Raw genomic sequence first — 27,313 nt, 5'->3', positions numbered from 1 at the left:
TGAAGGCCATGGCCAGGTGCTGCAGTCGGCTTTCTTGCGGAGTGGAGTCCGGCGTTTCTTCTGCACCTTTCTCCTCCTGTTTCTCCCCACTCTCTGCTTCATCCACCAGGAACTCTGGTTTTTCTTCCTTAATGCGGATATCCATAATCCTCTTGTAGAGCTCAGTCCTTTCTTCCTGCAGAGCTCTGCAAAGGTTTTCCAGTCTCTGGATCTTGATTTGGAAGCACTCGTATTCCTTGGATCGCACTTCTCTCTGTAACAGAGGACCGCAGGGTAATATTAATACTGTGCTAAAGAGGCCTTTCAGCCCTCAGTGCTCGTGCCATCACTTGGTTAATCTTAACTCTGCCTTGTTTCTGTGGTTTTGTAAATTGTTGCTTTTCAAGCATTCATCCAATTTCCTTTTACAAGTTATATTGGAACTGCTTCCACCACCTTTTCAGGCAATATAACACCATAAGATGGAGGAGTGGAAGTAAGGCCATTCAGCCCATCGAGTCCACTCTGCCATTTAATCATGGCTGATGGGTGTTTCAATTCCACTAACCTGCATTCTCCCCTTAGGCCTTAATTCCTTGCGAGATCAATTTCTGCCTTGAAGACGTTAAAGTCCCGGCCTCCACTGCGCTCTGTGGCAATGAATTCCACAGGCCCACCATTCTCTGGCTGATGAAATGTTTCCTCCTTTCCATTCTAAATTGACCCACTCTAATTTTAAGGCTGTGCCCACGGGTCCTTGTCTCCCTGTCTAACGGAAACAACTTCCCAGCGTCCACCCTTTCTAAGCCATGCATTATCTTGTAAGTTTCTATTGGATCTCCCCTCAACCTTCTAATATCAGCTTTATTCAAGCTATCAAAGCAACTGTTTGCCGAGGGGTCAGGGATACTGTAGGTTCGGGGAGGTAATGCCCCAATGATATTACTGCTGGATCATTAATCCAGAGACCCAGGTAATGTTCTGGGGACCCAGGTTTGAATCCTGTCATGGCAAATGATGGAATTTGAATTCACTAAAAAAAAATCTGGAACTAAGAGTCTAATAATGACTATAAATCCATTGTTAATTGTCAGATAAACCCATCTGGTTCACTAATCTCCGTAGGGAAGGAAACTGTCATACTTATTTGGTCTGGCCTACATGTGACTCCAGATCCACAGCAATGTGGTTGACTCTCACATCATTAGAAATGTAACAGCGCGGAAACAAACCCTTCAATCCAACTTGTCTGGATATTGTACATTAATCTAATCCCATTTGCCAACATTTGGCCCATATCCATCCAAACCCTTCCTATTAATATACCCATCCAGATGCCTTTTAAATGCTGTAATTGTACCAGCCACCACCACTTCCTCTGGCAACTCATTCCATACACACACCAGCCTACGAATGAAAATGTTGCCCCTTATGTTGCGTTTAAATTTTCCCCTGTCATCTTAAACATATGCCCTCCCCTTTGGACTCCCCTATCCTGGAGAAAAGATCTTGTCTATTCACCCTATGCACGCCCCTCATGATTTTATAAACCTCTGTAAGGTGACCACTTAGCCTCACTGCACTCTGAGCAATTAGGGGCGGGCAATAAATGCTGGCTCAGTCAGCAACACCCACAGCCCACGAATGAATAAAAAAAACTGACTCAAGCTCAGATTGAGATAAGTAAGGGGGTGGAGCCTATAGACCTCAGTTGTACTGTCGGCCCTGTGACACTCACCACTCAGGGCAATCGATCAGTGTATGCGTTACCAGGCCACATTAGATTAGATTAGACTTTTTTTAGATTAGATTAGATTCCCTACAGTATGGAAACAGGCCCTTTGGCCCAACAAGTCCACACCGACCCTCTGAAGAGTAGCCCATCCAGACCAATTCCCCTACATTTACCCCAGACTAATGCACCTAACCTATACATCCCTGAACAATATGGGCAATTTAGCATGGTCAATTCACCTGACCTGCATATGTTCGGATTGTGGGAGGAAACCGGAGCACCAGAGGAAACCCACGCAGACACGGGGAGAATGTGCGAACTCCACACAGACAGTCGTCCAAGGTGGGAATCGAACCCTGGTCCCTGGCACTGTGTGGCAGTCCTCCGCTTCAGGAATAAAGTGATGCCCTAGTTGTTTCCTTCATCAGATTTTTAATTTCATTTCTTTGCAACAAATCTTCCCACGCACTGTAAGCAGCTGCACTGTGGTTCAGTGGGTAGCACTCTGAGTCAATGGGTAGCATTCTGAGTCAGAAACTGGTGAGTCTTAGTCCCACATCAGAGACGCGAGTTCGTTAGCTTTCAGTGCAGGTATCGTGGGGGAGCTGCACTGTTGGAGGTGCTGCTTTTCAGATGAAGCACTTGTTGGCCTCTCACACTAGAAATCCCACAGCCCTATTTTGAAGAAGACTGGTGGCAGGGGTGGGGTAGAGCGGGGAATTCCCAACTGTGTCCTCGGTCAATATTTGTCCCCCAGACTACAATACTATAAAAGCACCACAACAAATTGAGTCATTGCTGAACTTGTTGGGTTTTTATACCAGACCAGAAAGCTTTATAGTTAGATATTTTCTAATCAACCTTTTCAGAAATGTTATTACATTACAGCATTAAGACTGAGGGGAATTTAGAGTCATAGAGTCATAGAGATGTACAGCACAGAAACAGACCCTTCGGTCCAACCTGTCCATGCCAACCAGATATCCCAACCCAATCTAGTCCCACCTGCCAGCACCCAGCCCATATCCCTCCAAACCCCTCCTATTCATATACCCATCCGGATGCCTTTTAAATGTTGCAATTGTACCAGCGTCCACCACATCCTCTGGCAGCTCATTCCATACATCCCTCTGCGTGAAAAAGTTGCTTCTTAGGTCTCTTTTATATCGTTTCCCTCTCACCCTAAACCTATGCCCTCTAGTTCTAGACTCCCCCACCCCAGGGAAAAGACTTTGTCTATTTATCCTATCCATGCCCGTCATGATTTTGTAGACCTCATGATTGAGGTGTATAAGATTATGAGGGGTATGGATAGGGCAAATCGAGAGAGCAGCTATTCCCCTGAGGGGACAATCATAATTTTAGGGTAAGGGGCAGGAGATTCAGGGGGATTTGGGAAAAGAACTTTTTCACTCAATGGGTGATGAGAATTTGGCATGCACTGCCTGGGCAGGTAGTGGAGGCTGGATACCTTACAAACTTTAAAAAAAATTGAACAATACATAACATTCAAGGATGGGGACAAATGTAAGAAATTTGGTTAGCACATCTTTAGTGGTAATTATTTTCTGCACTGTACATATCTATGAATCTAAACCTCTGGAGGAGGTTAAACTTGAACACGGGTCTCTGAGGTAGGGACACTGTCACCATAAGAGTACTTCTGCTTCATCATTATTTTTAATAAATTCATTCATGGATATGGATGTCAGTGGCTGGACCAACACTTACTGGCCATCCCTAATTGCCCCTAAACTAAGTGGGCCCTTTCAGAGGGCAGTTAAGAGACAACCCCATTGCTGTGGAGTCTGGAGTCACCTATAGGTTGCAGACATGGTAAGGATTTCTCTAAAGAAACCAGACAGGTTATTTTGTTTTTTAATATCGCCAGATTGGTTTTCAAATGACAATCGATGATTGTTGCCATGGTCACCATCATGGAGACTACACTTACAATCCAGAATCATGAACTGAATTTAAATTCCACTGGCTGTTATGGCAGAATTTTAACTTACGTCCTTAAAACATTGGCCTGGGCCTCTCCATGGCTGGTCCAGGGACAATTACCACCCTTTCCAGGATTGGAGGTTGCATGGGACTCAGGGTTAGTGAGTGGATAAACCTGTGGAATGTTCTAGCCCTGAAACCTTAGTGGTCTTCAGGTCTTCTGCATCATTACCCTGGCACCCCTCTCCCATGCCCATCCCCAACCTGGTACCCATCTTTCCTAGCTCAAGGGAAAATGATGGAATCCCTGTGCCAGCCACCAAGATTTGAATTGGCTGCTCTCTCATCAATGAGACAAAGGTGTGCTGAGATGAAACCTCAGAGATGGGTGTTTGCTTCCAATGGCGGGATCAATCCTCACCTCATCAATCATGTCCAGGAGAGCCTTGTTGCAGGATTCCCACTTGGTTTTCCACATTATCGTCTCCTTTTCGAGTTTCTTCATCCTCTTCGTCATCTGTAAGTGTAGCACAAAGGAGGTTACAACAGGGGAAACATGTCCCATTTCAGCTCAGCTCACCCACAATGTCTTTCTGCTCCCCTCAATGTGCAACACCTTGTGGGCTTAATATGCCCATTTCTGAGATCTGAGCACATACACAAGGCTGCTACTTTTGTGGATGCTAATCTGAGGCTGTTTAAAATGGTATAAATGATCCCATGGTGCTACTTAAAGAGCAGGTATTGCATTGTGCATTTTATCCTTCAACCGCCTCCGCTAACATGGACCAACTGGTCAATTTGCATATTTCTGAGACCTCACAGAAGTCATGTGTGTATTTGCCAAAGCTGTGAAGGGTACTATACAAATGCAAGCTTTATCTTAATTTCATCAATAAACCATTTAGATTAGATTAGATTACTTTACAGTGTGGAAACAGACCCTTCGGCCCAATAAGTCCACACCGACCCGCCGAAGCGCAAACCACCCATACCCCTACATTTACCTCTTACCTAACACTACGGACAACTTAGCATGGCCAATTCACCTGACCTGCACATCTTTGGACTGTGGGAGGAAACCGGAGCACCTGGACGAAACCCACGCAGACACGGGGAGAACGTGCAAACTCCACACAGTCGGTCGCCTGAGGCGGGAATTGAACCCAGGTCTCTGGCGCTGTGAGGCAGCAGTGCTAACCACTGTGCCACCGTGCCGCCCCGTGCAGAGACATCCTGATCTCCCAGTAGATCCGACCCACTTATCCAACTGGTTCCTATATCCTTCCACTTACTCCATTACAATAGTGACTAGTCTTCCACAAGTGCTTAACTGTTCCAAATGCACTGGAGTAATTCACCAAGCTCCTTCTACAGCACCATTCATAGAGTCATAGAGATGTACAGCACAGAAACAGACCCTTCAGTCCAACCCGTCCATGCCGACCAGATATCCCAACCCAATCCAGTCCCACCTGCCAGTACCCGGCCCATATCCCTCCAAACCCTTCCTATTCATATACCCATCCAAATGTCTCTTAAATGTTGCAATTGTACCAGCCTCCACCACATCCCCTGGCAGCTCATTCCATACCCGTACCACCATCTGCGTGAAAAAGTTGCCCCTTAGGTCTCTTTTATATCTTTCCCCTCTCACCCTAAACCTATGCCTTCTAGTTCTGGACTCCCCGACCCCAGGGAAAAGACTTTGCCTATTTACCCTATCCATGCCCCTCATAATTTTGTAAATCTCTATAAGGTCACCCCTCAGCATCCGATGCTCCAGGGAAAACCGCCCCAGCCTGTTCAGCCTCTCCCTGTAGCTCAGATCTTCCAACCCTGGCACCATCCTTCAAACCTCTACCATCTCCAAAATTCATGGCAGCAGGTACATGGGAATACCAACAGCTACAAAACCCCCTCTCGGCCAGTCATAGAGTCATAGAGATGTACAGCATGGCCGTTCCTGCAGTGTCACTGGGTCAACTTCCTAAAACTCCCTCCTGACAACACTGCCAATGCCCTACACAACAAGGACTGCAACGGTTGAAGTATTTACCCCTCGATCGACATTGTTCAAGTAGCTGATCTGGTCAGTTTCAAGTTGTTGTTTGTGGGATCTTGCTGTGTGCAAACCAGTTGCTGCATTTCCTACATTACAACAACAACTACACAACAAAAAAGTACTCACCCACACTTTCTCCAGCGCAATTAGGAATGGACAGTAAATGCTGACCCAGTCAGCCATACTCATTCCCCTTGAACAAATACTAAAAAGAACGATTCTATGATCCTATGATCATATTCTATGATAACGCTTTGGTACACCCTGAGGTAATGAAAGGCTCGATATTATTAGAGGTCTGGCTTTCGTTCTCTCTCTCTTTGCAAATGGGTCCAATTAAGACTTCAGTCTATTGACAGTCTGACCATGAGGCCTGTTGCATGTTTATTTCTGTATTGACTGCCGCCCTCCTGCCTTCAGTTAAACATGTGTCTCTGATGTGTCAGCACCACCCTCACTGCTTCATATATTGGGGACTCTGATATTCCAAACTGTTAAACAAAGATCAACATAAATTGTAGCATCACCAGCGTGCCAACAACATAGACAGTGAAACTATGTGGAAACATACCACCATACCCCAAACAGTGGCTACAGTGGCTAAGACCCTCAGCTCAGAGGGAGGAGTGGACTGTCAGACACAGTTCCAATCCGAACTTATTGAACAAGTAACCCAGACTGATGCTGCCAGTGCAATACTGAGCGAGTGCGTCACCGTCAGGGGCGTTGACATTGACTCAAGGCCCTGTCTCCTTTCTCCAGTGGATACAAAAAGATCCCCAGGGAAATATTTGAAAGGAAAGGTGAGATGACACCCATTCAGTGTCCTTCGAGGTACTCACTTCTCAATTAACATCATTAAAATAGATGGAGCTAGTCAATTTCGCATTGCTCTTGGTGAGGTCTTCCTGCGTGCGTTTCCAAATTACGACATTAACTGCACTTCACAAAATACTTCATTGGCTTTAAAGCGCTTTGATGTGTCTTGCAAAAGTTGCTATATAAATGCAATTTATTTATTTCTTTCGCTATGGTTCCAGATGACAAACATTCACACTTATCACAAGGGTTAAGACCACTAAGACTTCAGGAAGAATTTGCATGAAATGCAGCTCATGAGCTTTGTTAAGAGGCGGAGGGCTATGCCATTCTTAACCCTCTGTGCTCAGACCCACATTCGCCATCAGAGAGTCTTTGCACCTGGAAGCCTCACAAATTAATCCCTCTTCCTTCCCAAATCAGGGCAAGTAGCAAAGTCTGTGTGGATCCTGCCTTCCATCGCTTGGAAATTGAATGATCTGTCACTGCCCTCAATCAATTTCAGAGTTGCTAACCTTTTCCATGTCCTGTTTGAAGTTGCTGAATGTTTCGTTGCTTTTTGTCAGTGTCCCCTGGAACTCCTCAAACTTCTCAGCATACAGCTTGAGCTGGGGGGAGAGAGAGAGAGAGGATGTGGATCAGCTCTGAGAATTAGGAATTGAGATTCTTTTTCTGTGTAGCATGAGATTTCATGTCATAGAGTCGTAGAGTTGTCCAGCATGGAAACAGACCCTTCGGTCCAACCAGTCCATGCCGACCATAATCCCAAACTAAACTAGTCCCACCTGCCTGCTCCTGCCCCATATCCCTCCAAACTTTTCTTATTCATGTATTTATTCAAATGTCTTTTAAACGTAATTGTACCCAAATCCACTACTTCCTCAGGAAGTTCATTCCGCATTCAGACCATCCTCTGCAAATAAAATTGCCCCTCATGTCTTTTTAAAATCTTTCTCCTGTCACCTTAAAAATGTGCCACTCCCGTCTTGAAATCCCCCATCTGAGGGAAAAGACACCTACCGTTAACTCTATCTATACACCTCATTATTTTATAAACTTCTATCAGGTTGCCTCTCAACCTCCTACGCTCCACTGAAAAATGACCCAGCTTATCCAGCCTATCTTTATAACTCAAACTTTCCAGACCCAGCAACATCCTGGTAAATCTCTTCTCAACCCTCTCCAGCTTAATAATATCCTTCCTGTGAGTTATTTTCTTCTCATAAGACAGGACCTATCTTGAGGGAACAAGGACACAAAGAAGACTCAATAAAGGTTGCAAGGATCTCTGTGTTGCATGGGCTTACATCTAAGAACTATCTGGCACCACATGTAACAGTTATCAATGCAAGGTTTAAGAAAATAAAACAAAAGCAGAGAGTGCTGGAGAAACTCAGCAGGTCTCGCAGTATCTATGGGAAGAGAAACAGAGTTAATGTTTTGCGACACAGGGTCACTGCACTGGAAATGTTACCTCTGTTTCTCTCTCCACAGATGCTGCCAGAACTGCAGAGTTTTTCTGACACTCTGTTTTTGCTTCAGATTCCCAGCAACCACAGTTCTTTGCCTTTTGTGAAGAAACTAAAGGTTTTGTTTGCAAAAAAAAAGAAAACTGATCTTCAGGTGAAGGTGGGAAAGGGGACAATGACCTTTGTGCTTCTCTGAGTACTGAAAATCATTGCCCTGTGTACCTTGCTGGAACAATTCAAATGGATGCTATGACTGACATAGTGTAAACTTGCAGCCCCTAGAAATCAGGTAATGTTCACAAGTGCTCGGAGGTCAGGGGTCAGTCCTTGTCAGGTGACAATGTTGGCCGGCCAACTGCCTCCTTCAGTTAAGGGACGGAACAAGAGAGGAGGAAGAAGAGTCAAAGAGCCTTTAAGCTAAAGACAAAATTGCCTCCTCCACCAACTTAGACACGGAAGAAAATAGAATTAAGGCCAAATTTGATCAGCCACAGCAGCATGAGCAGACCTGATGGGCTGTCACAAAGATGTAGTTATAATTTTATATGTTTGGTAGCAATAGTCACTTAGCAATAGCAATAGGAACAAGGGCAGGCTGTTCAGACCCTTGAACCTGCTCCATCATTCAATAGGATCATGGCTGATAGGGGCTTTAAAGCATGGATCTCAAAAGTAACCCGGCTTCTCTCGTGGTCACGACTGCATTTGGATCCTGGCCATCTCTACCTTAAGAAGGATCGCAAGAGATGTTTGAAGTTCAGTGAATGTTTCAGCAAAGTTAAACGTAAACTCAGCGTCATCCCTAGAGATCTGAGTAGCTCCTCAGGAGAGTTGGAGCTGATGAAGTGAACAGCTGATGTGGTTAGAAAGTTAATTAACCGAGTCAAAAGGCAATGGATAGGACTATGTTATAGACTTGGGCTAACCAATGTCTTATATCGAAGCATCATTTAGCAGTTTGAGATAGCAGCTAAATTGGGTTTTGTTCCGTTTCGTATCTTGCGGGATTGCAGTGAAGGTTTCCCAGGCTGATCTCGGGGATGGTGGGACTGATGTTTGAGGAGAGCTTGACTGGGTAGTATTGTCTTCACTGGAGTTCAGATGGGTGAGGGGGGAATCTCATAGAGACTTATAAAATTCTAACAGGATTAGACATGGTAGATGCAGGGAGGATGTTCCCAATGGTGGGTGCATCCAGAACCAGGGGGTCACAATCTGAGGGTTTGGGGTGGACCATTTAGGATGGAGATGAGGGGATATATCTTCACCCAAAGAGTGGTGAACCTGTGGAATTCATTACCACAGGAAGAAGTTGATGCCAAAACATTGAATATATTAAAGAGGCGGCTAGAGATAGCATTTGGGGCGAATGGGATCAGAGGTTATGGGGAGAAAGCACGATTAGGCTATTGAATTGGATGATCAGCCATGATTGTGATGAATGGTGGAGTAAGCTCGAAGGGCTGAATGGCCTCCTCCCGCTGCTTCCATGATTCTATGGGTCTGGCCAATTTGAGCAGCGATCTGAGCAGAAACTATGAAGACAGCTTCGGTCGCTGTTCTTGACTGAGCTAATTGTGAACTGCACATGAGATTGGAGTTCCGGGAATTACAGAAGAAGCTGCCCAGGACGAAGAGTCACCCCTGTCCTTCCAAAACAAAACTTATTCAAAATTCATACCGGCTGAACCTTTAAGGAACCCTCAAGTTGCTCTATTGACCATAAAGGCAAACTAATTCAATTACAGAAACCATCCAGCTGCTGAACACAACTCCTCAACCTCTGACCTTCACTCTACACATTCAATTGCAATCTACAGCTTGCATTGGAATCCTAAAGATTGTTATAGCTACTGATTGCATCTCATCCTTGTATGCCTTTAGTAGTAATTTCATCTCTTTAACTTAAATAGCTTACAACAGTGTAATAAACTAACCTTGATCTTGTTTAAGAGTAAGCGTTCACTGCTGGTTATTTCGAAATTGATCCACTCGCAGCTTGCAAGGGGGGCTATGTACCTATTTCTCAGCTTGAAATCACGTTGAACTCCTATTTCTTATGATCTTGACTGAGCTCACCAGGCTTGTCCTAGCACTAGCCCTTCAATTGCAGCAGTACCCCATGTCATCACCCATTTCCCACAACGTTTGGTTCATATGAAAACGATCAGCTCAAATGTCGCATCCTTGTAACCTTCATTTACTGCCCATAATACTATCTCACCCACCAGGCAGATTTCCTTCCTTCAGCAGTCACTCTTGCAACAGTTCAAGAATTCCATAAAATATTTAATTGGGAATGAGCAATGTGAATGTAGAAATTTACTTTTAGCTAGCCTGCCTGGTGAGACAGCAGGAGATTGTGAATCTTTGGAATCTCTCAATTCTCAATGTTACATTGGCATTGGATCCATTAAGACAGAGAAACTCTGATTACTTTAAACTTTGCACATTAATACAATCAGGCAGCCTAGCCCTGCAATAACAATGTTACAAGCTGTAGTGTTCAATTGTTCTGTATTTGATTACGTATCTCTTCTATTGATGCTTACTGTGGTTAAGACCAGATGTAGAGTCCAAGAAACGTAAATAAAATTGTAGAAAGTGCAAGAAATGGCTATAATTATGAAGGAGACATTTTAAACACTGAATAAAACATGACATATGCATAGAAATTAACGTAATCTCTACAGAGATCTGAGATGTAAAATATACAATAAAGCTAATGGCCATTGTGGTTAAATCACATGCTTTAGGATTTATGTTAAGCTTAGGTAGTAGCTGTGCTCGGTGTGTAACATGCTTGTCTCATGAGTCCAAGGGGTTGTGGGCTGATGCAAAGAACAGAATGCAAAAACAACACAGGCTTACAGTGCAGTACTGAGGGAGTGCTGCACTGTCAGAGATACAGTCTCCCGAATGAGATATTAAACAATCCCTGCCTACCAATGCTATTTTAGGAGAAGGAGGGAAGTTCTGCCTATGCGCTGGCTGATAACTATCTCTCCTGAACATCACTAAAACAGCTGATTTGGTTGCTGTGGGAATCAGTGCTTTATACTGTACAGAGGTGCCTGCAAAACAATTTAGTTTATCTTGAGATTGTTGAAACAAAATGCAGCTGAAACAAAATGCAGACTTTATGTACCCAGGATTGTGGTGAACTGTTGTACCAAACCAGTTGGCCAGTTGATGGAAATGATTTATGTGTGAGTTTAGAAACCTGTTCCATAGAGCCACATGGTGGACATGTCCTGCCATATTGTGACTGTTGACATCACAAAACACAGTTGACACAGGAAAATGGCCAATAATAATAACAATACAAGTGGGAAGCTTGCAGCATTGCAATGTGGCTCTCCAGGCAGTGCTCTTGCCTCTACACTTAATGATTGTGAGTTCAAGCTCCACTTTAGGTAGTTGAGCCTTGTGTTCTGATTGACATCCCCCAGTACAGGGCTGAGGGAGTGCTGCATTGCTGAAGGTGCTGTTTCTTTCTGGTGCAGGGATAAAACGGAGATCTCTTTGACCTGCTTGAATCAGATCCCATGGCACCTTTTGAAAACAGCCAGTGAATTCTTCCTGGTGTTGTGGTTGATAGTTATTTCCCAGCCAGCATCATTAAAACGCATTTTTATGCCTCTTGCTTATTCCTGTTTAGCTTCTCCTAAAGAGTCTACCTTCCATCCCTGTCAGACAATACAGAACTGATTGAAAAAGCCCACTGTCTGTGAATACAGTGTGTGTTTGTGTAATTTCCAGGTGGATCATGATCATGACAATGTAAGGAGTTTAAATTTCAGTCTGTGAGCTCTGTCTGAGTCCCCAGACACCTGTACACAATTCACCTGGGCTCGCAGCAGGGTTTCCTGTTCCTTCATGATGTTGGTTTGCACCTTCCACTCAGATGCTTGATTGAGCAGCTGTTTGAAGAGAGACAGAGAAAGAGACGCCTCAAACAATCACTTTAATCCAAATTTCACCTTCTCAAGAACAAGAACACCCATGTTTCAGGAAAATATTTGGGACCCAACATGACTGTGTATCTTGTAAAGTGTTGATGGCAAGGAAAAGATGTCTCATGCTTGTCCCACCCACATCTCCTAATGGCTGCAACATAGGGACCTGAGACGCTCCTCCAGCATCCTGTCCTTCCTCGCCCTCACCCTCCTCCCAGTTGCAGGTTGTGGAATGATATTATGACCTCAAGGACATAATCCTTTTTTGTTACAACGAAGGCAATAGCAAATCCTTCAGTGCAGCTACCTATGATCCAGATATGTTGGTTTACAGATACCTGTGATCCTGGTCTATCAGTTTACAGATACTGTCTGGAGGTAAGGCTGCAGTGCTGACCACATCCGTAGTGTACAGGGATTTCCTACTTCGGGCAGTCTGATTCTGTGACGTTCTTTTACTTTTAAAGAATCATGGACGCAGTCCATTCAGCCCATTGGGTCCACACTGACCCTCCGAAGAGCATCCCATCCAGACCCACCCTATCCCTGTACCCCTGCATTTCTCATGGCTAGCCTGCACATCCTTGGACACAATGGACGATTTCCCATGGCCAATCCACCATAACCTGCTCATCGTTGGACAGTGAGAGGAAACCAGAGCACCCAGAGGAAACCCACTTGGACACAGGGAGAAAGTACAAACTCCACACAGTCACCAGAGGTGGAATTGAACCCGGATCCCTGGTGCTGTGAGGCAGTAGTGTTAACCACTGAGCCACTGTGCTGCTTTTTATGGGCGTTTGGTTGTCTAATAATTGGTTGAACCACTAATTAGGGTCCTAGAGATGTACAGCGCGGAAACAGACCCTTTGGTCCAATGCGTCCATGCTGACCAGATATCCCAACCTAATCTGGTCCCACTTGCCAGCACCCGGCCCACATCCCTCCAAACCCTTCCTTTTCATATACCCATCTAAATGCCTTTTAAATGTTACAATCGTACCAGCCTCCACCAAGTCCTCTGGCAGCTCATTCCATACATGCACCACCCTCTGCATGAAAACGTTGCCCCTTAGGTCACTTTTATATCGTCCCCCTCTCACCCTAAACCTATGCCCTCTATTTCTGGACTCCCCCACCCCAGGGAAAAGACTTTGTCTATTTATCCTATCCAAGCCCCTCATGATTTTAATAAATCTCTGTAAAGTCACCCCTCAGCCTCTGATGCTCCAGGGAAAACAGCCCCAGCTTATTCAAACTCTCCTGAGAGCTCAATTCCTCAACATCCTTGTAAATCTTTTCTGAACCCTTTCAATTTACACAACATCCTTCGCTAGGAAGGAGACCAGAATTGCATGCAATATTCCAAACGTGGCCTAACCAATGTCCTGTACAGTCGCAACATGACCTCCCAACTCTTGTACTTAATACTCTGACCAATAAAGGAAAGCATACTAAATGCCTTCTTCACTATCCTATCTACCAGCGACTCCACTTTTAAGGAGCTATGAACCTGCACTCCAAGGTCTCTTTGTTCAGCAACACTCGCCAGGACCTTACCATGAAGTGTATAAGTCCTGCTCAGATTTGCTTTCCCATCTGTCACTCGTCAGCCCATTGGCCCATCTGATCAAGATCCCGTTGTAATCTGAGGTAACCTTCTTCGCTGTCCACTACACCTCCAATTTTGGTGTCATCTGCAAACTTATTAACTATACCTCTTATGCTCACATTCAAATCATTTATATAAATGATGAAAAGTAGAGGACCCAGCACCGATCCTTGTAGCACTCCACTGGTCACAGGCCTCCAGTCCGAAAAACAACCCTCCACCACCACCCTCTGTCTTCTATCTTTGAACCAGTTCTGTATCCAAATGCTAGTTCCCCCTGTATTCCATGAGATCTAACCTTGCTAATCAGTCTCCCATGGGGAACCTTGTCGAACGCCTTACTGAAGTTCATATAGATCACATCCACTGCTCTGTCATCATCAACTCTCTTTGTTACTTCTTCAAAAAACTCAATCAAGTTTGTGAGACATGATTTCCCACACATAAAGCCATGTTGACTATCCCTAATCAGTCCTTGCCTTTCCAAATGCATGTACATCCTGTTCCTCAGGATCCCCTCCAACAACTTGCCCACCACCGATGTCAGGCTCACTGGTTTATATTTCCCTGCCTTGTCCTTACCACCCTTCTTGAACAGTGGCATCGCGTTAGACAACCTCCAGTCTTCCGGCACCTCACCTGTGACTATCGATGATACAAACATCTCAGCAAGGGGCCCAGCAATCACTTCTCTAGCTTCCCACAGAGATCTAGGGTACACCTGATCAGGTCCTAGGGATTCCCATAGTTAGAGACCACCGTGTGTACCAGTAACTGGCCAATACTTGCATAGTCCTTTTCTCGTTGATGCCGTTCCTCCATTTCCTTTATCAGCTCCTGTGCATGTGCGAGCTTTGCATCCATCAGCTGTTGCTGCAGGTCCTTGTGCTTGAAGGCCTTTTCAAAGTGCTGGAGGAAAGACCACACGCAAAATGGTCAATGGCTATACCCCACCAACAGGCCGTGACTGGCTCGGGAGATCAACAAATCCTGACCACCCAAACCTGCAGCCCTGTGACCCTTTGATCAGGGTTCATTAGACCACCCACCATTGGAGACCTGGCAGGATTACTAACAGCCGATGGGAAATGGGTGCTGGGTATTGCCAGTGTTATGCTCACCACCTTTCTGTGAACTCCCTTCAGCCGTTAAAGGCGGGACTTCACTGATTGAAATCCTTCTGTAACAAGGAATGGAGAATAAACAGAGAGGCACAGGGAGATCCCAACGTTAATGAAGAGGGGGATGTTCCAGAATGTTCGGAGTGTGTGGTATTCCTGATTTCCAATGTCATTTCATGATCATTGTTGAGCTTTGAGGACTTCCTATAGATCATTTACATAGGACCTTCCTATATTGAGCGTCGCTAGCTGGTCTTGAACTGAGGGACCTACTTAACCATGTTTAGAGTGAAGAGGTAACCTCATTGCTATGGGTCTGGAGTCATGTGCAGGCCAGACTAGGTGAAGCCAGGAGATTTCTTTTGCTACAGGATATTGGTGCCCAATCCCTTTCACATGGCAGTGAGCAACATCTGGGAGAAAAGTCAACGGAGAATTTAAAATGATGTATTTCAGTTGGCACTGGTATCCTGATCTTGGTGCTAATTCCTCATTCTGCCTTATCTCAGAGTGAACATTTATCGTGCTAATGTCAAGGCCCATGGCCTGAAGCAGTGTGGATAAATCCAGGAATCCACACGCCCATTCCTTCTTTCCCAGCTGCCATCTCCTGTGGCTTATGGGCCCTGGGAGAAGTTAAGGGAGTAAAAGTAATTCAGGAGGTCAGGTGGCAGGTGGGTGAAAGGGTAAGGTCCCAGATGAGTGAGGGAGTATAATGTCTCATAGATGAGGGGTTAGAGTGCTGGGTGGATGAGGGTTAGAGGTGACAGGTGGTTGAGGGAGAGAGTGCTGAATGAATGATATTTATGCCAGGTTAGGTGCAAGGTCAGTGAAAGGGTGTAGGTGGCAAGTAAATGAGAGGGTATTGGTACCAGGTCATGGAGAGCAGGGATGCCTGGTGAGTGAGAGGCTGAAAGAGCCAGGTAAGTGAGAGTATGGGGTGCCAAGTGGGCGAAGAGTTATTGGTGCCAGGTGGAAGGTGGGTGCAGGTGTGTGGTGGATCAGAGACTGGGTGGCTGCTTGGGGGTAGATAAGGAGGTCATGTTGAGCGGCAGGGTTGGGTTGCGGTGGGGTAAAGAAAGGAGGTGGCAGTGGTGGGAACTGGCATCTGTATTTTTGTGTGTGTATGCATGTGTGTGTGTATGTGAGTGTGGAAGTGTGAGAGTGTGTGTGTGTGGGTGGATGAGTTGGGGGAATTGTTTTAAGAGATTCAGGGGGTGGGAGTCAGTGTGGTAAGTTATTTTGGAATGGGGGGACAGTGTTGACCCTCTGGGATGTTGGGGTTGAGGACAGGGGTATCTGATGTTCATGTTGGGGGATAAATTTAGGATTAGTCTCTGTAGGGACTCATGAGGGTCAGTGTAGCTGAGTGCAGGTGTCAGTTTAAAGTTCGAGGAAGTTTAACTGCTCTGATTTTCCTAGATATTGCTCAGAAGGGTGAAACAAAAGTCTCTCAGATTTAGGAACTTTCTCAGAGCTTTCCAGACATCAACTGATTGGCCATTGGAAGTTTCAGATTCTGGGTCAATTCAAGAAGAGGTGCTACTTCAGAGCTTCTGCGGAATCCAACCTACACTTGGGCAAAGACTGTGTTCCCATTGAGAAATCGAGGCTGTTATCTTTACACCCTTTTATATATTTCATCCTGTGCAGTAAATCCAGAAAGAAATCGGACCAACAGTGGTTAGCATTGGCTGCTAGGTGTACCACAGATCCCAGGTGTGAGAATGTGTGTATATCCCTGTCTGTGTGTGTGAGAGTCATAGAGTAGAATCCCCACAGTGTGGAAACAGACCATTTGGTCCACCAGGTCCACACCATTCCTCCAAAGAGATTCCCACCCCCCTACCCAACTCTGTAATTTCCCTGCATTTCTCATGGCCAATTCACCTTACCTGCACATCTTTGGACTGTGGGAGGAAACCAGCGCACCCAGAGGAAACCTACACAGACACGGGGAGAATGTGCAAACTCCACTCAGACGGTTACCTGAGGGTGAAATCAAACACGGGTCCCTGGTGCTGTGAGGCAGCAGTGCTAACCACTGAGCCACCATGTCACCCAGTGTGTGGGGGAGTGTGAGTGTGAGAGAATGTGCTGTAAGTGTATGAGAGTGTGAGTGTGAGAGAGAGAGTGAGTGTGAGAAAGTGTGTGTGTATGTTTGTGAGTGAGTTTGTGTGAATGTGTGAGAGAGTGTGTATGAGTGAGTGTGTAAGTGTGAATGAGGGAGTGTGTTACCTCCTCTCGGGTATCATACTGCTCGATGATGGTTTTCAGTTTGTTGGCCAGCTCAGTGTTTTCTTCACAGAGTTTGATGTTCCTCTGGCTGTGCTGGTCAATCTGAGCCTGGATATCCACCAGGGTGTCCTGGAAATGTTTCGTCACCTCTTTCCGTTTCTCCTCCTCCTCCCTCGCTCGCAGCAAACTCTCCTCCTGCTCAAGGAATGGGGATCAGGGTACACACAAACAGACAGCAAGGCACATGTGTCGACAGTTCCCATTTCCTCGTGCCCTCAACTCCCTCACTGGGGGATCCATTCCCTCAGCCATGTGATCCATTCCCTCAACTATGTGATCAGTTTCCCACACCAATGCAATCTACTTTCTCCACAGTATGATCAATTTCCCGCACCAATATGATCTACTGTCCCTTTTGCATGACCCATTTTCCGCACCAATAAGATCCACAGTCTTCCCTGTGTGATCCACTCTCTCTGCTGTGTGATCTGCTTCTCGCACCAATAAAATACGCTCTCTCCCCTGTATAATCCACTCTCTCCCCGTGTGATCCATTCCCCACACCATTAAGATCCACTTACTCCCCTGTATAATCCACTCTCTCCCCGTGTGATCCATTCCCCACACCATTAAGATCCACTTACTCCCCTGTGGGATCGACTCTGTCCCCTTTGTGATCCAGATCTGAGATCTGTCAAAGTGGTGATATTTTTGAGGTGACATTTTAAACACCCAATCCTTCCCTTCACTTTAGCAGATCAATGGGCCAAATGAGATGTGTCAATGAGGTTTAGACTACAGTGTGTGTATTTTACAAAGCCACCTTTTAATGTGTTTGCACTTGTTCCTGATGCGAGTCCCTTTGACCCAGCCTCTCCCTGGGTCCACTCACCTTGAGAGTCTTGTTGTGTCTCTGGAGTTCTCGGCACAAGCTCTCAAGTTTGCTTCGAGCCAGTACTGCCCTGCTGTGCTCACTCTGTAGCTGGTCCTTTTCCCTGCTCAGGTGATCCAGCTTCCTCTGTAACAGCTTCCTCTGTTTCTGTTCTCCTCGGTACTCTTCCAGCTGCAGCCAGAGAGAAATCTCGATAAATGCGGCAGGGGACACTGATGATCACTGTCTCGCTCTGTCACTGCACTGCTCTGGGATAACAGGGGAAACACATTCCCCTGTGACCTCAGAAGGGCATCGGGAATGTCAGCAATCACTAGGGATCACTGGGACATCTAGGGATCTCCGGGGGATACAGGGATATTCCATCACTGGGGAATGCCAATGATCACCTGGAAATGTTGGGAAGTGTCAGGCAACAATGAGAATGCTGGAATTGCTGGGAATCTTTGGAGATTATGAGAAAGAGCTTGTGCTCGAAACGTCGACTCTTCTGTTCCTCGGATGCTGCCTGTGCTTTTTCAGCACCACACTTTTTGAATCTTTGGAGATTACCAGGAAAACACCAATGATCCCCTTCTCAGTGACACATTAATACTCAGATAGGTCCAGCCTAGCATCAGTTCAGCTGTCTTTTAACACAGAGTTATTTTTTACAGCCACAACAACTGACTGTACTGAGGGAACAGACTACAAACTTGGGAGCTTAGTGACTGGGGAGTTGGCAAAAAGTAGAAGAGGACATGTATGTTTGCTTTTGATTTTCTACCCCTCCTGCCTTCCTGGAGGGAAAAGAAACTAAATGTTTGGGAGGTGTTTAAGGTCTATTCTGGTTGACAGGTTACTCAATGAGCTGATGGGTTTGTTCTCAGATGTTTCGTCACCATGCTCAGTAACATCATCAGTGAGCCTCCGGTAAAGCACTAGTGTTCTGAACCATTTGCTATTTATGTGCCTTGGTCTGTTGTAGTGGGTGATATCACTTCCAGTTCTGTTTCTGAGAGGTTGATAAATGGGGCCCAAGCCTGTATGTTTGTTAATGGAGTTCCGGCTTGAATGCTAGGCCTCTAGGAATTCCCGTATGTGACTTTGTTTAGCCTGTCCCAGGATGGATGTATCCATAGCCTGTCCCTCTTCGTCTGTGTATATGGATACCAGTGATAGTTGGTCATGTCTTTTGGTGAGTAGTTGGTGCTTGTGTATCCTGGTGGCTAGTTTCCTGCCCGCCTGTCCGATGTAATGTTTATTGCAATCCTTGCAGGGTATTTTATATATGACGCTCATTCTGGTGGTTGTGAGTACGGGCTCCTCTAAATTCATCAGAGCTATTTCAGTGGGGTGGTAGGTTTGTGGGCTACTTAGGGGCCGGTGTAGTCTGGTAGTCATCTCTAAGATGCCTTTGATGTGTGGTAGCGTGACTAGAGCGTCTGGGCCGAATGTGTCTTCCTGGTTAGGTCTGTTGTATAGGAATCGGCGGACTGCACTTTATTGGGTAGCTGTTGTTCCTGAATACGTTATCTAGGTGTTTCTCCTTGGTTTCTCGTAGTTGCAGGGTACTGCAGTGTGTTGTGGCTTGTTTGAATAGTGTCCTATTGCAGCACTGTTTGTGGGAGTTGGGATGGTTGCTCCTGTAGTTGAGTATCTGGTCTGGGTGCACGCCTGAAAACAAACTCACCAGCTCAGCCAGCACACTGACAACCTGATCCACTATCTGAGCTACAAATCTTCTTCAAGATCTCAAAGGTCCATTCCCTTTTTAAGTTTTAAGAAAGCATTTAACTTGATGGTAAAATTAATAAAATTTCTGAAAAAAGCAAGATCCATAAGTGTACAATATATTTACAAGTTAAAACTTGCTAATGATGGTAGTAAAGGTGATGAGTCAAAGCTGTAGTTTGTGGGAGCTCCTGGATGGTATTGAGAACCAGGATTTAACATGTTTATGGTTAGTGTTTGAAGTTCAAGCAGTTTCAGTTCTGAGATTAAGAGCTTGAGGCTTAACTGCAGATTCCAGAATTTGAAATTGAAGTTTGTCTCAGTCACAGTGATCATAGATTAATCGACAGCCCATCTGATTCTATAGGCTCTAGATCCATAGCAATGTACAGTCACAATCATAATCATAGAGTCCTACACCAAACTGGTCCATGCCAACCAAATGTCCATCCATAGTAACCCTACTTCCCTGCACATAGCCCAAATCCTTCTAAACCTTTCCTATCCATGTATTTGTCCAAATGCCTTTTAAATGTTGTTAATGTACCTGCCTCACCCGCTGGTGGCACATTCCATATGCCTACCACCCTCTGTGTAAAAAATGTTGCCCATCAGGTTCCCTTTTATTCTTTCCCCTGACCTCTAGTCTGCGATTCCCCAATCCTGGGAAGAAGATTGAGTGCATTCACTCTATCCATGCCTCTCATGATCTTATACACTTCTATAAGATCCCCCCTTAGTCTCCTACACTGTAAAGAAAACAGTCCTCGCTTGTCCAACCTCTCCCGGTAACTCAGATCCTTGAGTCCTGGCAACTTGCTTGTAAATTTCTTCTGCACTCTTCCCAGTTTAATAACATCCTATAGCAAGGTGATCAAAACTGAACACAGTACTCCACAATGGAGTTGATTCTTAACGACCCTTTGCCATGGCTTTACAAGCTGCTGAGTTCAAAGGCTTTGACCAGTGGTGTTGACATCCCCTTAAAGGGATTTAAAAATCTTTCATGTATACTCACTATTGAAATCTAAGAAACATCACAGTAAATCTGTGCACAGAAAGCAATGTGATTATGTCATGGTCTGAGCTAATGCTATTTCTGTACAAATCAGATCCCAGAATGAGAGCTGGCTTGATAGGTCATAAGTTTCATTTCTGCAGTTGCATGTCAGAGTTGTTTTTTGTTCATATTCTTTAGAAACAGAACATAAGTTTATAAGGTAAAAGAGAAAGAAAAAACAATCAGTTAAAGTGAGTTGGAAAGATTCTGCAAAGTGCAACGCAGAAGTTTCAAACTGTGTCCCAACACTATCCTTGTATTTATCCTTTTGTTCTGAGGAAGGTTCACTGGACTCAAATTCAGTTCCAAAGCTTAGAAGCTAAGCAGTCCAGGTTTGCAATGATATCTTTGTGGGTATATAGAACATCCTCACACTATGATGTTTCTCTCCCCACAGATACTGCCAGACCTGCTGAGTTTCTTCAGCAATTTGTTTTTGCTTGTTTCAGATTTCCGGCATCCACAATTCTTTATTTTATTATTCTATTATACACTGAATTCCACTGAAATTTCTCTCTCCCATCTTTCAAGCTTTTCCTTAACTGTCTTCTTCCAATTTTCTTTCCTTGGATTGCAGAGACAGTTTTACAATTTCGAGTCCTGAAACTTTCACAAAGGCTTAAACCTTTGTGGTTCTAACAATTTGAAGATTTTCTTCCAAACTCTCCTGGCTTGGAAGCTTCACAAACTAAAACGCTTCTGCGAGAATCACTTGTTTGCACAACCTAAAAGCTTGATCCATCTGCTAATGCAAACTATCCTCCCTTCTGAACTGAACTCCTGTTTCTTCCAAACTGAACTCAAAAGCCAAAAACTAATGATTGTTCTGGTCTGTCATAAGTTCAACAATTTAAACATTCCATCCATTAAGACTACAGAGGGCTCATCAGGCAGTAGACTGCAGTCACATGCCTGCGTGGAATTGATGTACTTAGATCACTGCTTCAAAGTTCCCCTCCAAGCCACCCACCATCCTGACTTGGAAATATATCGCCATTCCCTCACAGTCGCTAGACCAAAAATTTGGAATTCCCTCCCGAATGGTATTGTGGGTCAACCCACAGCAGGTGAACTGCAGTGATTCAAGAAAGGGGGCAACTAGGGACGGGCAATAAACACTGGCCCAGCTCGCACATCCTACAAATGAATAATAAAAAAAGCTTTCTGACCTTGTAACCAAAAGATTATCTTCACAGAACTGACCCACAACCTTCTTCCTCTATTTCAAAATCCAATCCTCAAATGATATACATAACATAAATAATTTATCACAGTAGTGACCAGATAGTCTTTTGGGATGTTGACTGAGGAGATCAATCAATTCCAAGACACCTGAGAATACCTGGCCTCTTCTTCAAATACAGAGCAGGGTGTGTTTGATATTCACCAGAGAGTCCAGACAGGACCTTGATCTAATGGTTCACTGTTTCTCTTTTAGTGTTCTTTCACTGAACTCTTTTTTTTACTCTCCTTGTCAATGTAGAGTTTTGGTTTTGAAAATTGCCTTTGGTGAGTGTGGTCACTTGAAAGATGATTTGGAGTTGCCGGTGTTGGTCTGGGTGTATAAAGTTAAAAATCACACAACACCAGATTTTAGTCCAACAGGTTTAATTGGAAGCACTAGTTTTCGGAACGCTGCTCCTTCAACCACCGGATGAAGGAGCAGCGTTCTGAAAGCTAGTGCTTCCAATTAAACCTGAAAATGTGTTGCTGGGAAAGCGCAGCAGGTCAGGTAGCATCCAAGGAACAGGAGAATCGACGTTTCGGGCATAAGCCCTTCTGTTGGACTATAACCCGGTGTTCTATGATTTTTAAATTTGAAAGATGAGTTTTTATGACCAGCAGCTGCAGTACCTCCACATCCCTGGTGGTGGCACCTGTGAGCTATAGAAGCCACAGTGGTCATGCCAATGACACAGTGGCATTGATGGATTCAGAGAAAATATCCTCAAATGATGACTAACTATATCAAAACAAAAGAAAGAGCATAGATACTCCAATCCAAGTGGTAAAGTACTTATTTGACAATGACTTGTTTGTCAAACCTCCCCAGTGTCACAAACCAGGCACTAACCATGGAGATAAAAACCTAAAGATCTGTGGATGCTGTAAATCAGAAACAAAATTATATCTTGCTGGAAAAGCTCAGCAGGTCTGGCAGCTTAGTTTTCTGGAACTAACAGGGAGATACCGGCTTATAATGCAAACACACTCTCAAACAGAAATACATTCATTGCAATAAGAAAGGGAACGTGGTAATATAAGGAATTGGAGTTGGCGATTCACCCCCTCAAAGGAACAAAAGCTTCAGTCATCAGCCTTTTCCTTTGATCCTTTTGTTCACAGGATCTGAACGTCACTGGCTGTAGGCCAGCTTTTATTGTGCATCCCTAATTGCCCTGAAGAAAGAAATTCACCAAAGATCCAAACCCACGACTGCCTCTCTCTAGACAGACACGGACAACAGATATATGGGGGACGCTGTCACCCACAAGGTCCCCCCTAAGCTGTTCACCATCCTGACTCAGAAACATATCGCTATTCCTTCAGTGTCACTGGGTCAAAATCCTGGTATTCCCTTCCTAAGGGCATCGTAGGTCTATCTACAGTGCGGAAACTGCAGCGGTTCAAGTAGGCAGTTCAGCAAGGATGAGTAGGGATGGACAATAAATGGTGGCCCAGCCAGTGACGCCCATGTCCCATTAAGAAATGATCCTCTTGAACCTCAGCTTTTCTGTGGTGGTTTTATCCAACCAAGTCATAGAGTCCTAGAGCCTTGGAGTCCTACAGCACGGAGACAGGCCTTTTGGCACCAACTAGTCCACGCTGACCAAAATATCCATCTATGCTCACTCCATTTCCCTGCACTTGGCCCATATCCTTTCCTATCCATGTATTTGTCCAAAAGCCTTTTAAATGTTGTTAATGTACCCGCCTCAACCACTTCCACTGGCAGCACATTCCATATGCGTACCACCCTCTGTGCAAAAACATTGCCCCTCAGGTTCCCTTTTACTCCTTACCCACTTACCTTAAACTGTATCTTAACTAATATCCGTGTTTCTTTCCCCAGTCCTACAAACCCCACTGTGATCCCCCCAAGCATCACCAAGTTGATTACCAACACCCTATGTTTTAGAGCTCATTTTCCAACTCTCTGCCTCTCTAATTCTTCATCCATCTTTAAGCTGCACTTCAGGACCTACCTTTATCAACCATATAAATGCAGTTGTTGTTGTGTGATTATTTTAAGTGCTCTTTCCCAGTCGTATACGGTGAATCCCACAATTGTACAGAGGGAATTGTTGATGTTCAATCACTTTAATCAGGCTTACAGTTACATAGAACCACAGAAACATGGAAGGTCGGAGCAAGAGGAGGCCACTCGGTCCTTCGGGCCTGCTCCGCCATTCATCACGATCATGGCTGATCGTCCAGCTCATTGGCCTAATCCTGCTTTCTCCCCATAACCCTTGATCCCATTCACCCCAAGTGCTATTTCTAGTTGCCTCTTGGATACCGTAGTCCCCCCATACCCATGGGGGATACGGTTCAAGACCTATCGCAGAAGCCTAAAACCGCAGATAGGTGCAAACGCATTCATTTAAATGGGCAATCAACCTTCCCAGCAGCCCCTGGTCCCTGGTTCTAGAACGTTCCCTGCAATATGTTCAGGCCGTGGTAAACCACGGGTAACTGAAGCCGCTGAAACCGACTCCCCGAGTATTGTGGTCATTCTGTACATTCAATGTTTGGCATCAACTACTTCCTATGGTAATGAATCCCACAGGCTCATCACTCCTTAGGTGAAGTAAGGTCTCATTGTTTCCATCCTAAATGATCAACCCCGAATCCTCAGACTGTGATTTCTGGACCCACCTTCGGGAACATCCTCCCTGCACCTACCCTGTCTCTAGTCCTTTTATAGGTCTCAATGAGATTCCCCCTCCCCCCTCACTCGTCTGAACTCCAGCGAAGACAATCCTAACAATCTCTCCTCATACATCTGTCTGGCTATGCCCGGAATCAGCCTTCACTACACTCCCTCGAGAGCAAGAGAATCTTTCCTCAGAAAAGGAGACCAAAACCATACACAATAGGTGTGGCCTTACCAAGGCCCTGTATTACTGCAACAACACATCCCTGCGATTGTTCTCGAAACCTCTCTCAATGAAGGCCTTCTTTACCCCCTGCTGTACCTACATACTTACCTTCAGCGACTGGTGTATAAGGGCACGCAGCTACCCCTGTACACTCCCCTCTCCCAACTTACAGCCATTCAGGCAGTAGTCTGCCCTCTTGCTTCCAAAGTGAATAACCTTACCAGGGGGAGCTACAATTGTATTCCATGCCATTGGGTCACAAAGGGGATGTTATTATCAGCCATTGATCTCTATCTGGTCAATGGTTTTTTAAAAAGGTTTAGCTGTTGCTTATGTTATGGACCAGATCAGACCTCCTCAAAATATTTTAGAAGGTAGCCTATCTTTTTCTTCTTTTAAAGGCAATTATGAAGTGTCTGTCCCAGATGCAATGTGGCTGGTCGACTACTCAACATTAAGCAAAACACAATTGATTTAAACAACGTAGTTAAAAGACACAGATTCTCACGCGCAGTTCTCCAATCTGGGAGGAAAAACACATCGAGAGAAAATTCAGAGAGAGTAGCAGGCAGAAGTCACGCGACACCAGGTTACAGCCCAACAGGTTTATTTGAAATCGCAAGCTTTTGGAGCACTGCTCCTTCCTGGATTTCACTTGACAAAGGGGCAGTGCTCTGAAAGCTTGTGACTTGAAATGAACCTGTTAGGCTACAACCTGGTGTCGTGTGATTTCTGACTTTGTCCATCCCGGTCCAACACCAACATCTCTACAGCATAAATAAAAACGAGAAAGCATGGTCTGTGAGAGCCAGCCACACCCAGGCTGCTTTAAAAAACTCCCCAAAGCCTCACAAATTGTTTGCTTTCTTAGATACAGCTCGCTACCTTTGCCTTACAATTTCTCTTTGAGAAAAGAAAACCAGGACAAAAATAACCTCTCGAATGCAACAGCATCATCTCAGTGACAATCCTAATATTTGTTGCTTATCCCTCAAAAGCAATTAAGACACACATTGTTGTCTAGAGTCATGTGTAGGCCAGACCAGACAAGGACCAGATGGATATTCGTGACAATTGATGATTATTTTACCATCACCGAGGCTAATTTTTCACTCCAAATTCTTTTTTAAAAGTTTAATTCATTGCATTTGGCCAGTTGCTATAGTGGAATTTGAAACCACATCCCCCCCCCCCCCCCTCCCCCCCCCCCACCCCCGGGACCTCTCCATTATTTGACCAGCATTATCACAACTGTCTCCCCATGTGTGGAATGTCAAGCAACATTTGCAGTTACATTTGTGAAGTAGAGTCTTAGAGTCATAGAGATGTACAGCATGGAAACAGACCCTTCAGTCCAACGTGTCCATGCCGAACAGATATCCCAACCAAATCTATTCATATACCGATCCAAATGCCTCTTAAATGTTACAATTGTAACAGCCTCCATCACATCCTCTGGCAGTTCATTCCATACACGTACCACCCTCTGCGTGAAAAAGTTGCCCCTTAGGTCTCTTTTATATCTTTCCCCTCTCACCCTAAACCTATGCCCTCTAGTTCTGGACTCCCCGACCCCAGGGAAAAGACTTTGTCTATTTATCCTATCCATGCCCCTCAATTTTGTAAACCTCTATAAGGTCACCCCTCAGCCTCCGATGCTCCAGGGAAACAGCCCCAGCCTGTTCAGCCTCTCCCTATAGCTCAGATCCTCCAATGCTGGCAACATCCTTATAAATCTTTTCTGAACCTTTTCAAGTTTCACAACATCTTTCCGATAGGAAGGAGACCAGAATTGCGCGCAATATTCCAACAGTGGCCTAACCAGTGTCCTGTACAGCCGCAACATGACCTCCCAACTCCTGTACTCAATACTCTGACCAATAAAGGAAAGCATACTAAACGCCTTCTTCACTATCCTATCTACCTGCGACTCCACTTTCAAGGAGCTATGAACCTGCACTCCAAGGTTTCTAAGTACCTCATTGTTAAACAGCTTAAAGATACTGGTGCCCCAGGTTAACAAGGGGAGGTAATAGCCTAGTGGTATTATCATGGGATTGTTCCTCCAGAGGCCAGATAATGTTCTGGGGACCCAGGTTCAAATCCCACCATGGCAGATGGTGGAATTTGAATGCAATTAATATCTGGAATTAGAAGTCTAATGATGACCATAAATCCAATTGGCAATTGTTGGAAAAGCCCATTTGGTTCACTAAGAACATTCAGGGAAGGAAAGCTGCCATTCTTACCCGGCCTGGCCTCCATGTGACTCTTGACCCACAGCAATGTAGTTGACTCTTAACTACCCTCGGGGCATTAGAGGCAGGCAATAAATACTGCCTAGCCAGCGACACCCTCATCTCGTGAATGAATAAAAATAAATGAATTGGTAACTTGGGAATGTTTCCAAGGATTGTTTCCTTACTCTGGCACTGTCTCGCTATAAGGGAAGAGGTAAAAACATGAAGGTTACTGACCAGTTCAGCGTACTTGCCAATGAGAGCATCCTGACGTTCCTCAGGTGAGCTGGTTTTACTCAGGTTCTGCATGAGAGCGGCAACTTCCTTCCCTGTGTTGGAAAAGAAAGAGGCAACAGGATTA

General features: G+C 45.0%; 1 protein-coding gene across 1 annotated transcript in view; it reads right to left on the bottom strand.

The window, feature by feature from the left end:
• The window catches only part of txlnba (taxilin beta a), a 53,903-nt gene that overhangs the window by 4,117 nt on the left and 22,473 nt on the right, over positions 1–27,313 (bottom strand). The window contains exons 3-10 of the mRNA XM_043695335.2: positions 27,190–27,281; positions 17,837–18,007; positions 16,945–17,139; positions 14,375–14,494; positions 11,863–11,937; positions 7,061–7,153; positions 4,083–4,178; positions 1–253 (exon numbers count right to left, since the gene is read on the bottom strand). The exon at positions 1–253 is cut by the window's left edge and continues 4,117 nt beyond it. Of these exons, the coding sequence (XP_043551270.2) occupies positions 1–253; positions 4,083–4,178; positions 7,061–7,153; positions 11,863–11,937; positions 14,375–14,494; positions 16,945–17,139; positions 17,837–18,007; positions 27,190–27,281 (1,095 nt within the window). The remainder of the gene's footprint in view (positions 254–4,082; positions 4,179–7,060; positions 7,154–11,862; positions 11,938–14,374; positions 14,495–16,944; positions 17,140–17,836; positions 18,008–27,189; positions 27,282–27,313) is intronic.

This window comes from Chiloscyllium plagiosum, unplaced genomic scaffold (genome assembly GCF_037043375.1).
Source record: "Chiloscyllium plagiosum isolate Xiang-an unplaced genomic scaffold, Cpla_swu_hap1 HiC_scaffold_10, whole genome shotgun sequence".
Classification (NCBI taxonomy): Eukaryota; Metazoa; Chordata; class Chondrichthyes; order Orectolobiformes; family Hemiscylliidae; genus Chiloscyllium; species Chiloscyllium plagiosum.
The sequence above is the reverse complement of the archived record's forward strand: the minus strand, read 5'-3'. Positions and strand labels throughout refer to the sequence as shown.